Source organism: Tachysurus fulvidraco, chromosome 13, assembly GCF_022655615.1.
Source record: "Tachysurus fulvidraco isolate hzauxx_2018 chromosome 13, HZAU_PFXX_2.0, whole genome shotgun sequence".
Taxonomy (NCBI): Eukaryota; Metazoa; Chordata; class Actinopteri; order Siluriformes; family Bagridae; genus Tachysurus; species Tachysurus fulvidraco.
In genome coordinates, this window is record NC_062530.1 from 15,401,067 (window position 1) to 15,415,104 (window position 14,038).

Below are 14,038 nucleotides of genomic sequence, written 5' to 3' on the forward strand. Positions count from 1 at the left end.
GTGTTTGTCTCATTCATTAAACGCCATATTTTTGTGACACAAGTGATTGTCTCTGAGTATCGCTCACAAACTTAAGGTACCTGCAACATCTGGTCTGAACTACATGCTCTATTAAGTTAATTTAATTTAAATTACGGTATAAAGTAAAAGGGAAGTGAATCTTTCTTGGCCGGGAAGATACCGCCTTCATAGAATTAATAAAGGTTACACGGCCTGTTCACCAGACGAACAGACCAAATAAGTGTAACGTTAATTCCATTACCGTTAATTTCAATTTAGGTTAAAATATTTAGGAGTCACTATAACATGTTATAATTACTTATAAATATTTACCTTGCTTCGAGAGCCAAAATCGCTACAGGAGGTCAGGACTTGTGCCACTGTGAGTAGCGGGTCTCAGGATTCTGACTTACATAGACGATTGGCTTATCTCACACATCGCTTTCAGAGTCAATGTGTTAAAGAGCAATTTCACTCTCGCTCAGGAAGTCATATTCTTGAATCTGGAGCTGAATTCCATCACGATGTGTGTGCGCCTTGCGCGGGGGCACATCTCTTTATTCATGGACTGTCCATCGCGGTTCAGGGAAGGGGTGCGGATACGGTATCACACATGTCTCAGATTACAGGGTCTTATGGCTTCGGCTGTCCATGTCTTGCCTCTAGGCCTTCTGAGAATGTGGGCTTTCATGAAGTGGATTTTGTCCCTTCATCTCAGCCCGTTGTGCGATCTTTGCCACTTTGTCGGGGGTGGCACCCCCTTATCCGTAGATTTATGAGGGGCGTGCGCCGCTCCCTGCTGGTCACCAGGAGTGTGGTCCCGGCTTGAGATCTCTCCATGGTGCTGGAGGTGTTGGCCCAACTGCCTTTTGAGCCCCTGGGGGATATCTCCCTCAGGTTGCTGTCCTTCAAGATGGCGCTGCTCCTGGCTTTGGCTTCTGCCAAACGTGTCAGTGATTTGCATGCGCTCTCAGTTCATTCCTCGTGCACCAAATTCTCGCTCAGCAGGGATGGGGTTTGGCTTAAGCCTAACCCAGCCTTTGTGCCTAAGTGCTTTCCACCCTTCACTGGTGGTGTGATTGAGCTCTCTGCTTTTCACCCTCCTCCTTTTTCCTCTGCGGAGGACCAGAGGTTGAATGCTTTATGCCCTGTTCACGCCCTACGGACTCTTTTCGGGGGAGCGATCAGCTCTTCATCTCTAAGCAACACCTCTTTCGCTGGATTGTAGAAGCCATCTCCTTAGCGTATGAGTCTAGGGGAGTGCAGCCTCCACGATTGGCACGTGCTCCTGTCTGTCAAGCCAGACTTTTTGCAATTGGATGCTTCTGTAGAGGTCAGGAACGGATGCCCTTCCCATAGGTGGATCTCTCCACTCGATGTTTCAGATAACCGGGGTTACGACAGTAACCTAATGTTTCCTTCTACATATTTGCCTGAAATTTTCCAGGATTGTTCCAAATTATGATCTTTGCAAGTAAAATTAATTTTGTCTATTTTCTTTGAACTATGTGTTCATAAAATAAATACTCTCCTCCTCAAGTCATCCCGAGTCACTTTGACTCGGCCACATTTACTGGGGCAATAGGTCACACTTTTGCCCTTTTCAGCGCAATGAACATACATAGACACAATAATGCACACATAAAATGTCCACTAACACACGCACTCAAAACATACACACACACTCCACACACATGCACACACACACACACACACACACACACACACACACACACACACACACACACACACACACACACACACACACAAATTGGGCATTGCATTTCATTAGGCCTCCAGAAAAAAAAAGCCACACATTTTTAAATATTTCACACTTTTGATATGCCTTTGCCTAGCAGAGGGCAGAATATGATCTACCAAAATGATGCTACACACACACACACACACACACACACACACACACACACACACACACACACACACACACACACACACACACAGTCAAACACTGTTCAAAGCATTGGGCATTGCATTTCAGTTGGCCTCCAGACAAAACAAATGCTACACATTTGTAAACATTTCACACACACACACACACACACACACACACACACACACACACACACACACACACACACACACACACACACACACACACACACACAAACACACGAGCACACACACACACACACACACACACACACACACACACACACACACACACACACACACACACACACACACACACACACATACACACGCATTGGGCATTGCATTTCATTAGGCCTCCAGAAAAAATAAGCTACACATATGTAAATATTTCACACTTTTGATATGCCTTTGCCTAGCAGAGGGCAAAATATGATCTACCGAAATGATGCTACACACACACGCACACACACACACACACACACACACACACACACGTTTTCATATTCAAATCATATTTGCTTCCTCTCTCTTATTTATGAATTTAGTTGCATCAGTCAGCTTTGACCTGGGGATATTTGACATTCACCAGCCAGTGGTTATCCAAAATAATATTTAATAATTTTTGCTTATTTTACTCAAAATACTTTATTCACAAGAAATTATGTCAAGTTTTTGAGTGTGTGTGTGTGTGTGTGTGTGTGTGTGTGTGTGTGTGTGTGTGTGTGTGTGTGTGTGTGTGTGTGTGGCCCATTTTTGGGTGAACAGATGGCATCTGGTAGGCAAAATAGACATAACAAATGTAAAATGTTCACAAATGTAAGCTGATCACACAGAATGGTGATCATTGTAGAATTTTTGATTTATAAGCATTCAAGTCAATTTGACCTGGAAAAAAAACAGGTTTTATTATTTACTGACATTAAAATGGTCAAAATCTCCTGGCTTTGAAATATACAAGCCTGTAATTGTGTGTTAACTTTTGTGCCTCTATAGCAGTGGTGTCAAACTCTATGTCAAACTCTGTAATTATATTTGGCCCGCGAGATCATATCAAATATGCATTACAGCTGGCTAGCCGCATGATCTGCTAATACTACAAATCCCAGAATGCCTTGCCACTGTATTGACGTGTTGTCACAAACAGCAAGCGCCCCTCATTCTCTGTTGACAGTCGTTAACAACCATGCTACAGTCACATTGGGCAAGTTAATTCAACCCTCCACAAAAATGGAAATGAAAGATGGACAATAGGAGCTTTCAAGACAGGTGGGAGGCAGATTATCTGTTCATGAATATAAAGGACAGACCTGTTTGTCTTGTGTGCTAACGGAGTTAACGTGTCTGTAACGAAAGAATATAACAAAAGAAGACAATGAAACTAAACATTATGAGAAGTATAAGGAACTAGACGTAAAGCAGAAGCTCCAGAAGGTGGAGGAGATGAAAAAAAGTCTGGTTTCCTGGCAGACTATGTTCATGAAAGCAAAATCAAAAAGTGAAGCTGCTGTAAAGGCGAGTTTTATTGTGGCAGCATAGACAGCAAAATCGGCCTGGCCCTTTAATGAGGGAGAGTTTGTCAAAAAGTGTATGGTCAAAGGTTGCGAAATGAACACCACTGATATCTTTTATTTAGAATTTAATTTCTTTTTTTTTCTTTGTTTGTAATATCAAGCTCTGGTTGTTCCAAATCCTGTGTTTAAGCAAATGTGAATTTGAGTTTGACACCCCTGCTCTATAGTGAAAATAATTCTAAATTACACACACAAATTGGGCATTTCTGTTTTGTTTTGTTTTTACTACAATACTACTAATTTGCATATTAATGAGGTTTATTATACCAAATATTATTTTTTTTTGCAAAACAGACAAGGTCAACTTGACTCTGTGCTCCTAATTTGCATAGGAATTCAGACGAGGTCTGCAGAAGGATTAATGCCCAGTTAGACCTTCTGTTTAAAAATTGTATAGAAAACACTCACCCTCTCTTCCTCCAGGTACTGGCTGTCATATTCCAGGGAGTAGAACTCAATAGGGAAAGGGCAGGGGTTGTGGACCAGCACTTCAACCTCATCTCCATAGCTGTAGGGCAGTACAGGCCCTAGCTCGATTTCTGAGGTGGAAAACTCTAGCTGTGGCTCCAATCCCTGTCCCTCAGCTAAGAGTAAGATCCTCTGGGTGCTCTGGGCCACAGCTATCACTAGCTTCTCTCTATACATTTTCTGCAAAAACAGTCACCTCCAGAATTATTGACAACAATCAAAAATATAAGGAAAAATGATTGCAAAGAAAACATTACATTTAATACAATTATTTAAATTTTCCACCTGCTCAAGTTCTTTTTAACTTTTCTCTATAAAAAACCTATAACCTTACATCTTTTTTTTTTTTTTTTTTACAAAAACATATGTAGCAAAAAATATCTCAATTAAACGTAAATAAATTGTACATATGTCCTAAGTGTCCATGCATGAATTCTTCTATCTGAAAGCACATCTAAAGTAGCTGCATGTATATTTCATGGGCGTGGCTTTTAGATATGTAGCGGTAATTGTGCCTAAACCTTTGTTACGTTGAGATCATGAGAAAACAAGAAGGAACATGTAAAAATGCATGGACTCTTAAGACTTGCATACAATTTTGGTCACCACTTTGCTGTCACAGTATTCTCAAAAACCTTAGCTAAATCTAGGCTAATTACTTATCTAATTCATAGATTATTTGAATGTTTGAGTGCAGGTGCAAGTGTAGGTGTCATGCTTGTTTATGCTACTTGTCACATACTGTAAATGGGTACAATATGTGCAAGAATGTAAGAACTAATCACTATTTTTGCTTAGCCCTGACAAGGGGGAAGGATAAGCATGAACAGCCTTTAAGATGCCTTTAATTCTGAAAAGGGGCCATGTTAGCACTTTACATAATCATGTTTGTGTTTTTCACAAAGGTTGTATTGAAAAGTTTTGGTGCACTAATTCTCTTCTTTAATTTGTATCCATATCAGTTGGAGAAGAAAAATAAAGCTACTGGATAAAAAACAAACAGCTAGTAATTCTTACCCCTTCAGCTGGACTGAACTTGGCTTGGATGTTAATCCAATCACCAGGATACAGCATACCACTGGATGGCAACATCTCAAAGATAAGTGGAGAAGTCAGATTCTCTAAACGAGCCTCCTGTCTCAGGTGACGTGGGATGTGCTTCTCAGTCTTAACACAAACAAACAGGATAACAAAACATATTGTTGTAGTTTGTTTAGATATTAAATTACATCATTATATTATTATTTGAACAGCATTAAACCAGTTTTCTCAGATTTATATCTGTAATGTTTCCCATCTTTGTTTGCTTTTTGATATGCTTATCTTTCCAGTATAGCATAATCTTATTTGTACAATCCTCCCTAAAGATTTTTGATCATAATAATAAACAATACAAGGTTGGTGCATGTGTTTTTGTGGTCAATGATGTATGCAGTGACATACAGCAGAATGAAATAATTGCAAAAGTGTACACACTATATGAGGCATAGGCATTTTGACCAAATACCTTTACCTTTCTCTTTGGCTGCTCCTCCTCTTTGATGCTCCACTTGCAGGGCACTGGCTCAGGGTTGTGCAACTGAATTATAGCCACTTTGCACATGCCACATTGAACAGAATCAAACTGTAACATGTTAGTAGAGGTGGTCAAGGAGGGTAATGTGACCACTGCAGATAGACGGACTGGAAATGTAGGACCCCCCAATACCTATGCATTACAAAAAAAACAGAGTATTGAAGGAGGAACTGTAATTAAGAATGCTATCATTTTTATGAAGCTTTAATTAAAGAAATTAAAATACAGTGATATATAACCTGTTCATGTGCATTAATATTGTTAGATAGAAAACAGTTCCCAGCCCATTATCAGGCCTTGGTCTTTAGACAAGATTCTGAAAATACCAGGGCCTTAATAACAATTATGTACTCATCACCAACTTCTATAAACAAAAAAATAATAATCTGGCTTGTTCAATAGGCTATGTAGGCCTGCAAGTGGCCTTAATTTCAGCTGGGGCTTTCCTTTTGCCAGAGTTTTTTGCTTCTAAGGAGTAATCATCATCATCATTATCATAATAACTGTGGTACTTCTACATTCACCCATTGAAGATGTTCTACTGCAAACTTATCACAGACCTTATAATCACATGCGGTATATAATCTATTTTTAATAATTCATTACTAATCATGCACCTCTGCAGGAGCTAATTGTCTCTCCTTCAAGAAATACATCAGATAAACTAAGAGGAGACTGGGTGATCATTTCATTGTGCCATAGGAATAAAAGATTTCTTCTTTCCATCAGTCTCAAAAGCAACAGCCAATTATCTAAAATTTCAAGGGGAGCACTGTCAAACTTCACGGTGGTGGCTGTCAAACAAGGAAAAATAACATCATCTACATCAAAGACCCCTATCAGAAAATGAATAATAATGGTGTAAAAAACACAATGCCCAATACTCATGTTGAGTAATGAATGTAATTAAGACTGATGAGTCAGTTTGCACTGTATTTCCTTTTACATCAATTGGAAACCCTAAGTACTCCATATCCATTCAGTATATTCATTACCAAGCTGAAACTTGAGGGGACATTTTTGGGCATAGGCAGAGAAGCAGATCCTGCCTTCATGGCAGAAAAAGTTGTCTTCTGTAAGAATGGTTTAATATCCCACCATAAACTATGGAGGACTATGATAGGAATTAAAGACGGCATTATTAATGACAGAGCTTAGGTCCTTCATAGCAGTACTGTTATTGGTACATTTTTCTTATAGAACTTCTTGATTTTTTTTAAATACCATAAGCTAGATACTAAGCCTTCCATGATTATATTATTTCAGTTTCATCAAAGTTAAGTATTTTGCAGAAGGAAAAGCTAGAAGTGTATTCCTTCATAATAGTATCTCAAAATGCATCACTGGAGTTGAATAAATAAAACCAATAATATTCATAATGTGATTGATTTTGTGTATGGCAGTGAGGTCATTACAATAAAGTTCTTGAAATCCATGAATTACATTTGTTCACCCCTATAGATCAATGCCCTTAAACACTATGGCAAACCTACCTGTATAGACAATACAGTGCTCATCTCACCAAGCTCTAGATTTGCACCTTGTGGATCAAACTTCACCTCAAATGTCTCTGTCTCACAGTAGGGCAGATTCTTCACCCTGTCCAACTCTGTACTAAATCCTGAGAACAGAATAACCTACTGTTTTATACGTTGTTTTATAAAAATCACTCAATCAGAAAAAGTTTAGTTTTTGAGCGTATATAATCAAAAGCAATAATTTGCAGAAACCAACCTGTGCCTGCCAGAGAACGTTGTTCAGCTCTGAAGGACACTGGAAGAGGCCCACTGTTTGTCACTTTTACAATATGAGTAGACACAGTGCCGCGAATCACATGACCAAAGTCCAGAATGTACTCAGGCAAAATAAACCTGTCAGAATGGTATATTATGAAAATATGTTTCTCTTTAATGAAAGATAATATCTTTAATTATTATATTATGTGATGTTACCTGCTGAGCTTTTTGCGCCACATGCTAGAAATAGATCCAAGCTTTTCACTTTGTACAGAGTCTCTTTGGGATTTCTCAGTGGCTATAGAGTTTTCCGTGACTAGGAGCCTCTCAACCTCCATATGCAGCAGCGCATCATACTGCACATGTGCACACAAACATTTGCAGTCATGGGGAAAAGAAAGTACACCTTGTTTTAACTGTCCTTTTATTTTTCATGGCTTAAATAACAATTGTGTGGTCTTGTAAACAAAACAAATTATCTTGGGTGTCAGTAAAGAGAGATTTCAGTATGTACAGTAAGTACATGGAGTTTCGGCATTTTTCCCCACCTGGAATGCTTCATGATAAAAAAATGACTACATCCTGAAATCTGTAGTGTGTTTTCTTGTTGATGTTGTTGTCAGCTACATAGCTTGTTTTTTGTTTATAGTGGAAAGGATCACACAATTGCTATCTAGGGCAGGTAAGGTTGATTGTATTGATGCCATATGACTGACTGACTGAATAATTGCATAAAAGTGCAAGTGTACAGATGATCCTCATAAAGAGGGCAGTTGATGTACATAGCAGTAAATTTCAGCAGAAGCAAAATTATATAAAATATACAAGTATATAATAATTTATAAATACAAAATAATGCAAACATTTCTGAGCACACTTAACAATAAATACACTTCTTATTGGTAGGTTCAGTAAATCAGTAAGACAGATAAATTTGCAGGATCATACAGGTATAATTGATAATCCTTGAAAATAACTAGAAAGTGAGCTTTGTCTCCAGTGTTCGAATGTGGACTTACTGTAGGAATATAGTCCACTTCATACGTCTCACCAAACCCTGTACCAGGTCTGCTTAGAATGTCTTCTCTTTGAGATTCACTTTCAACTGCTTCCTTTGCCTGCTTCAGCACTGAGCTATATTGTTCTTCATCTATAAAAAAGACACAAAATTAGGGTTCCGGTTAATGTTTATTGTTGTGTCAACTTAATTGTTAAGAGGGACAGGTAAATCAAAAGTCATAGCTTCTTGATAATCTTATATTTAAAAAACTAATTATTTTGCTACTGTTGTAGTCAATTGTGTTTTACATATAAATTGTGTTCTTCACTTCATATATGTAGAAGCTCTTTCCATTCGTGTGCAGAGACCTTATCACTTTCCCTACCAGTTTGAAATGGAAAATAGAAAAATGTAAAGCAATTAAAATGAAAAGTAAGTAAAAAAACATTCATTGACATTTCTCTGGGTCACTGATTTCTGTAAGTTTAACTTGCAGGTATGTTCGACAGATTACGTCAAACAATTACTGCTGCAGGTTTGGGCAAGTATTTCAATATTCACAATACAGTATAAATATTTTAGCTATTCATGACTATTTAGTAAGTACATTGATTATGAGGCAACTTGCCTGACAAGGTACAGCCCATTATGCTAACTATCTGAACAGTTTTCAAATTTTGTAGGTAGTGATAAATCAGTGTAATAATCAACATTTAATTTCTATTTAAATATTAAGTAAAAAAAAAATCAGTAGAATTTCTTAACTATACAGTAACAAACATAGACTGTTACATTCTGCAGAATAAAAATAGGTTGAAAAATTTATCAAGTAAAATAAATAATGGCTGTACACCATCATTACCTTCATTACATTTAAATCTTCACAAATGTCCTAAGTTAACTCCAGGTAAAAAGGTAAAGGTACCTTTAAACGAACATTTATGTGCATTATTGAATAATAAGCTCTTACTTAGGTCTCTAGGTAGGTCCAGGCACACTCTAGGAAAGATGCCCTCTCCCATAATTGTAATGCTTTTTGGCTCAAAGAAGGCAACCTGTAGTTGGAACACCTTCTTAAAAACCTCTGGGATTCCAGGAAGAAAGTACACAGAAGCTTTCATGTCCTCATATGCCCTTATGTGGCCCTTAAGACAAGATATGCCAAAGCACACAAGCAGGAATTATATATTAGACATCATATAATATAAAAATTATTTATAGTACAAAATACTATGAAACAATAATATAACAATGAATATAGCACGCTCTTAAACAGTATGCCAGGAAAAAAGCACTTTAATATTGATGTAATACTTCTAATAAAATATATATTGTAGAACATTTTCTGATGCATAGTGATAGAATGCAGCATCTTACCGTGCTGGGAATAACAAGGGGTTGTCCAGGTAAGGTGTCTTTTGGGGACACATGCTGATCCTCCAGCAGAAAACTGAAGTCAAAACCCACCTTTCCGGTGTTTCTCAAAATGATCTCTGCTTCAGCCACATTGTCAAATAACTTAAAAAAAAAGAAGAATTTAAACATTTTGACTCGTTTAAAACTTACATCATTACAAAACACATCTATGCTTGTATACTATAAAAGATATCTACCTGAGGACCAAAGTCGATCTCAGTTGTATCCAAGGTGTAGGTGATCAGCGAAGCTTCCCCTTTGAGGGCAATCTCATATGTTGGGCCTTCCTCCACCACGCACACAGCCAGGACTTGAGCACTGATGTCAGCATGGCCAAAGAATTTGAATGTCACCTGTTGCATCTCACCAGGCTGCAGAACTCCATAAACTGGCATAATGTCAAATATCTGAGAGAAAGCAAGGAACAGAAAGAAGAGAGAATGATAGACGTGAACATTAGCAAATATGTTAATAGCAATAGTCAATAGCAAACATTAGCAAATATGAACAATAGAAATATGTTAATCCCTCTACACTGCTTCTCTCTTTCTACCCATCCTGAGGCATCCAGACATTGTACCAGCTCCGATCGTCTTCCATGCAATGAAGACTTTGGACCTCCACTGAGATGAGGCTGACTCTATGAAAATCCTGAGACAAAATCTACAGATCTACCAGCTCCAGTTGGACTCTATGATACCAAGAGGAGATCTGAACTCCATGTGATCTTTACACCAATTCAACACTTGTTTGACTGTATATTTGTACTGTAATCTCACCCCCAGTTCCACCCATATGAGAATGTGTTCCCCTTTGAGTCCGGTTCTCTCAAGGTTTCTTCCTTACCAATTTAAGGGAGTTTTTCCTTGCCACTGCTGCCTGAGTCACCTCAGACTTGCTCATTGGGGATAAATAAATACATACATACATACATACATACATACATACTTACACACTGTGAACTATATATATCTTAATTTTTTACTATATTAATTCTTTTTTTCTCTCCTTATGTTTAACTTCTGTTCTATGTTTATGTTCTGTAAAGCTGCTTTGAGACGAAGCCCATTGTAAAAATGCGCTATAATGTACAAATAAACTTGAAATGAATTGAATTGAACATTTTTACTTCATCACGATTTTAGTTACAGTAATATATACAGTATACTGTATATTTAGGGCCACTGATACTTGTGGGTGTGGCATAAAGTATATTTGCATGCAGTATCCTGGAAAAGTGCTGCATAATTATAGAAGGGGTTTGGTTCATTTTGGTTTTAGTAAACTTTATTATTATTAGTCACTTAAAATACAATGCAGTCTATAAAATAATACAGTCTATTGTATCTTTATATACGACACTTTTTGTAATTATTTAAAACAGTATAACACATAATTAACTGAAAAGCAAATCTCAGGTTTATGTTAATGTGCTCGTTCTAATACATTATTGTTTTTTAGTAACAACACTTTTAGAGGGAATTTTATGGAACATAATCAGTTAAAAAAAATTGTTTTTATTTAGAAAATAATAAATATCCACAAATTCTGGCTGTAGGAAATGGAACCGAATTCTTAAACCTTAAGTTTAAACCTTAAGATGGTAATGTAAGCTCAATTTTGGACCAAAACGTGGTTAAAAATAATAGTCTCCCAGCAAATAAATGCACCTCTTGTGCCTCTTCATTCATACCAGTGCAAGTATTATAATATTTGGTCAAAAAAGAGCAACTGTGCAAGAATTGGAACATCTGCCGAACAAACAACTAACATACTGTACATACTGTACATTGTAAAGAAATGCAACAAATTCACAGAAATAAAAAGAAATAACAAATAAATAATATTTACCTCTTCCACACTTATACTTGATGTCTCTCTGCCTGTTATGATGGCTGTGCTGATGTCCAGTTCTAACCCTGTCGGCTTCTGTGCTATAGATGCTTTACTGATCTGTCCCGGTAGAATAGAGCTGCATGTATGTGGCCCTACTGATCCAAGAATGTTCAGCCCAGAATTTGTAAGTTGCTCCTTTGCTCCTCTTTGCTCATTAGTACCATAATCTGGGTTTATCTTCTTATTTTTCCTCTCTTCTTCTTGTGGAGTGTTAGAGATTCTACTCTGCCTAAAAACATCATATTTGAAACAAGAAGTATTTTAATGACTTATAACACTATACGAATAAACTAGTTTGACCTCTTGATATGGGTGGAATGTACATCAGTGGCCATGCTGTCTACTTTGAACATTTCTATCTCTAAAAGCTAATTCTGACAACAATGCAGATAATTGACAAGAGAATTCATTTGGTCTGGTGACCCATAAGTGACAGAAACAGTTAAGAAGGATCCATCCCTCACTGACTGGGGCAGTGTGCTGTCAAAGAGCCACAGGAGGTGTGTGGAGTCCCAGTGTTGGAGAAGAACAACAAAAAGCACAGTCTATCTAGATCTCAGATTTGTCATACCAGGAGGTTTGTCTACCACTGGCATATTGTGAAATTTAACCGAGGTAAAATCCAATTGTCATGAAAATGATGGAAATGCTCTTAGGCACACTTTATTTCATTGGATAAGGCAACACAAGTAATTAATTTTTAATGTATTAATTTAAAAAACAACCATATTGTTCACTGTATTGTGTTTCTATGCACCAGGGTACCATGCGTACTAATGTTTTCGAGCATGCACTATTATTACAAAAACAGGAGTTATAGTGTACTTATAGTGTACTGGGAAAGGAACAGTGCTAGGCTCATTTGTGAGAAAGCAACAGGGGGCAGTGTTGTATATGGAATGAACTTCATAGTCAAGTCACGAAGCTTTTGTCATTTTAACCATATACAGTATAACTTGCAGTACACAATGAAATGAGACAACGGTTCACCAGGACCATGGTGATACATAAAACAAAGACAGATCTAAAGAATTAAGTAAATTAATCGTAGCCACATAAATTGTATCTGTGCAACCTGGTGCAAATAGTGCAAGACAAAAGATTTAAAAAGACAATCCATGCAAACAAACAATACAAGACATTACACAAAAAACAATACACAAAAGACAATACAAAAAAGTAGTGCCAACCAGTGTACATACTGTATGTTCTATATTGCATGTGCAGAAATACTGGAATGAACACTTAATATAATAGCAGCAGTTATATGAGGTATTTTAATGTATTGTTCAAAGCAGCAATCGACTGAAATGTGAAAGACAGCATGTGCAATAGACACTTGCCTCATGCCAAGGGAAAGTTATTTAAAATAAATTATAAATGTTTACCTCGTTTTTACTCGTTTACTCTTTTTTATTCTTTTTTTTATAAGGCAAGTATCCATAAGACTTTATCTTCTTGCATTTCAACAAATCAAATTTTAAACGATGCACAATCCAGCTTTTCCCGCTGCAATTGTTTATGCTCTTTTATTGGTTCAGCTTAGTCTAATTACACCAGGAGCCTCTGTATCCACAGCAAATACTTCCACTAAGCATAGCTCCTAGTGTGTAGCATTTTGTACTCGCATATTCTCGTCACATGCATTAATCACTTTGCAGAGTTTTGCATATTCTATCTATATCTTTGTTTCTCCAGGTTCTCTGGCTTTCTCATTCCTTCCCAACCCAGATATACAGGCCTTAAGTATTGGGAATATGCCTAATGAGGGTGTAGTCCTGCCTAACACCAAATGTTAAGAGGATAGGTTCCAGATTCAGACTCTGACCAGGATAAAAAGCGGTTAGTAAAAATGAATGAATGAATGAATGAATGAATGAATGAATGAATGAATGAATGAATGAATGTTGAATGCAAATCATTAATATTAAAACGCATACATTTTGATGTCTAATTAAGCCTGGGAAGCCTAGACTAGACGTGTAAATAGGATTTTTTTTCTCAGTTCTGATCAACCCTGCCCACTACCCCAGACAGTTTATCAGAATACCCCATGACCAGTCCAGAAAGTCAGAAAGTTGAGACAACCCAACCCACCCCTGCACATATTCATATTTGTACCTATATATGATATTTTCTGACAACCTGAATTGGTTCTATATGACATATAAATTCAAGAAATTCTTTATTCATGCTCTGCCCAGCATAAAGTAGCAACAAATGCATCACATTTGAGGTTTTGTGAAAGCTAATGCTAAAGAAATTCTTTATTCATGCTCTGCCCAGCATAAAGTAGCAACAAATGCATCACAAATGCACATCACATGCAGCACCCAATACACTTGCATAATAAATGTGGCCTTTTCTTGTCTCACAAGTTTCATCTGAGTGCCTGCTCCTGAGTAAAAAGGAAAAGTAACAACTACACATTCCAACAACTTTTTTGTTGGGTGCAGCAAGATCCCAGACCTGATGCACACTT

The 14,038-nt window shown here is 37.3% G+C and overlaps 1 protein-coding gene across 8 annotated transcripts in view; it reads right to left on the reverse strand.

The window, feature by feature from the left end:
- LOC113652474 (hydrocephalus-inducing protein-like) overlaps window positions 1-14,038 on the reverse strand; it is a 74,576-nt gene that overhangs the window by 33,580 nt on the left and 26,958 nt on the right. For 7 of the 8 annotated variants that reach the window (XM_047822579.1, XM_047822578.1, XM_047822581.1 and 4 more), the window contains exons 24-34: window positions 11,512-11,785; window positions 9,858-10,067; window positions 9,622-9,762; window positions 9,215-9,389; window positions 8,264-8,394; window positions 7,461-7,600; window positions 7,243-7,379; window positions 7,002-7,129; window positions 5,446-5,640; window positions 4,950-5,099; window positions 3,873-4,112 (exon numbers count right to left, since the gene is read on the reverse strand). In XM_047822579.1, the coding sequence (XP_047678535.1) occupies window positions 3,873-4,112; window positions 4,950-5,099; window positions 5,446-5,640; window positions 7,002-7,129; window positions 7,243-7,379; window positions 7,461-7,600; window positions 8,264-8,394; window positions 9,215-9,389; window positions 9,622-9,762; window positions 9,858-10,067; window positions 11,512-11,785 (1,921 nt within the window). The remainder of the gene's footprint in view (window positions 1-3,872; window positions 4,113-4,949; window positions 5,100-5,445; window positions 5,641-7,001; window positions 7,130-7,242; window positions 7,380-7,460; window positions 7,601-8,263; window positions 8,395-9,214; window positions 9,390-9,621; window positions 9,763-9,857; window positions 10,068-11,511; window positions 11,786-14,038) is intronic. The other variant, XM_047822582.1, reaches the window with a different exon arrangement.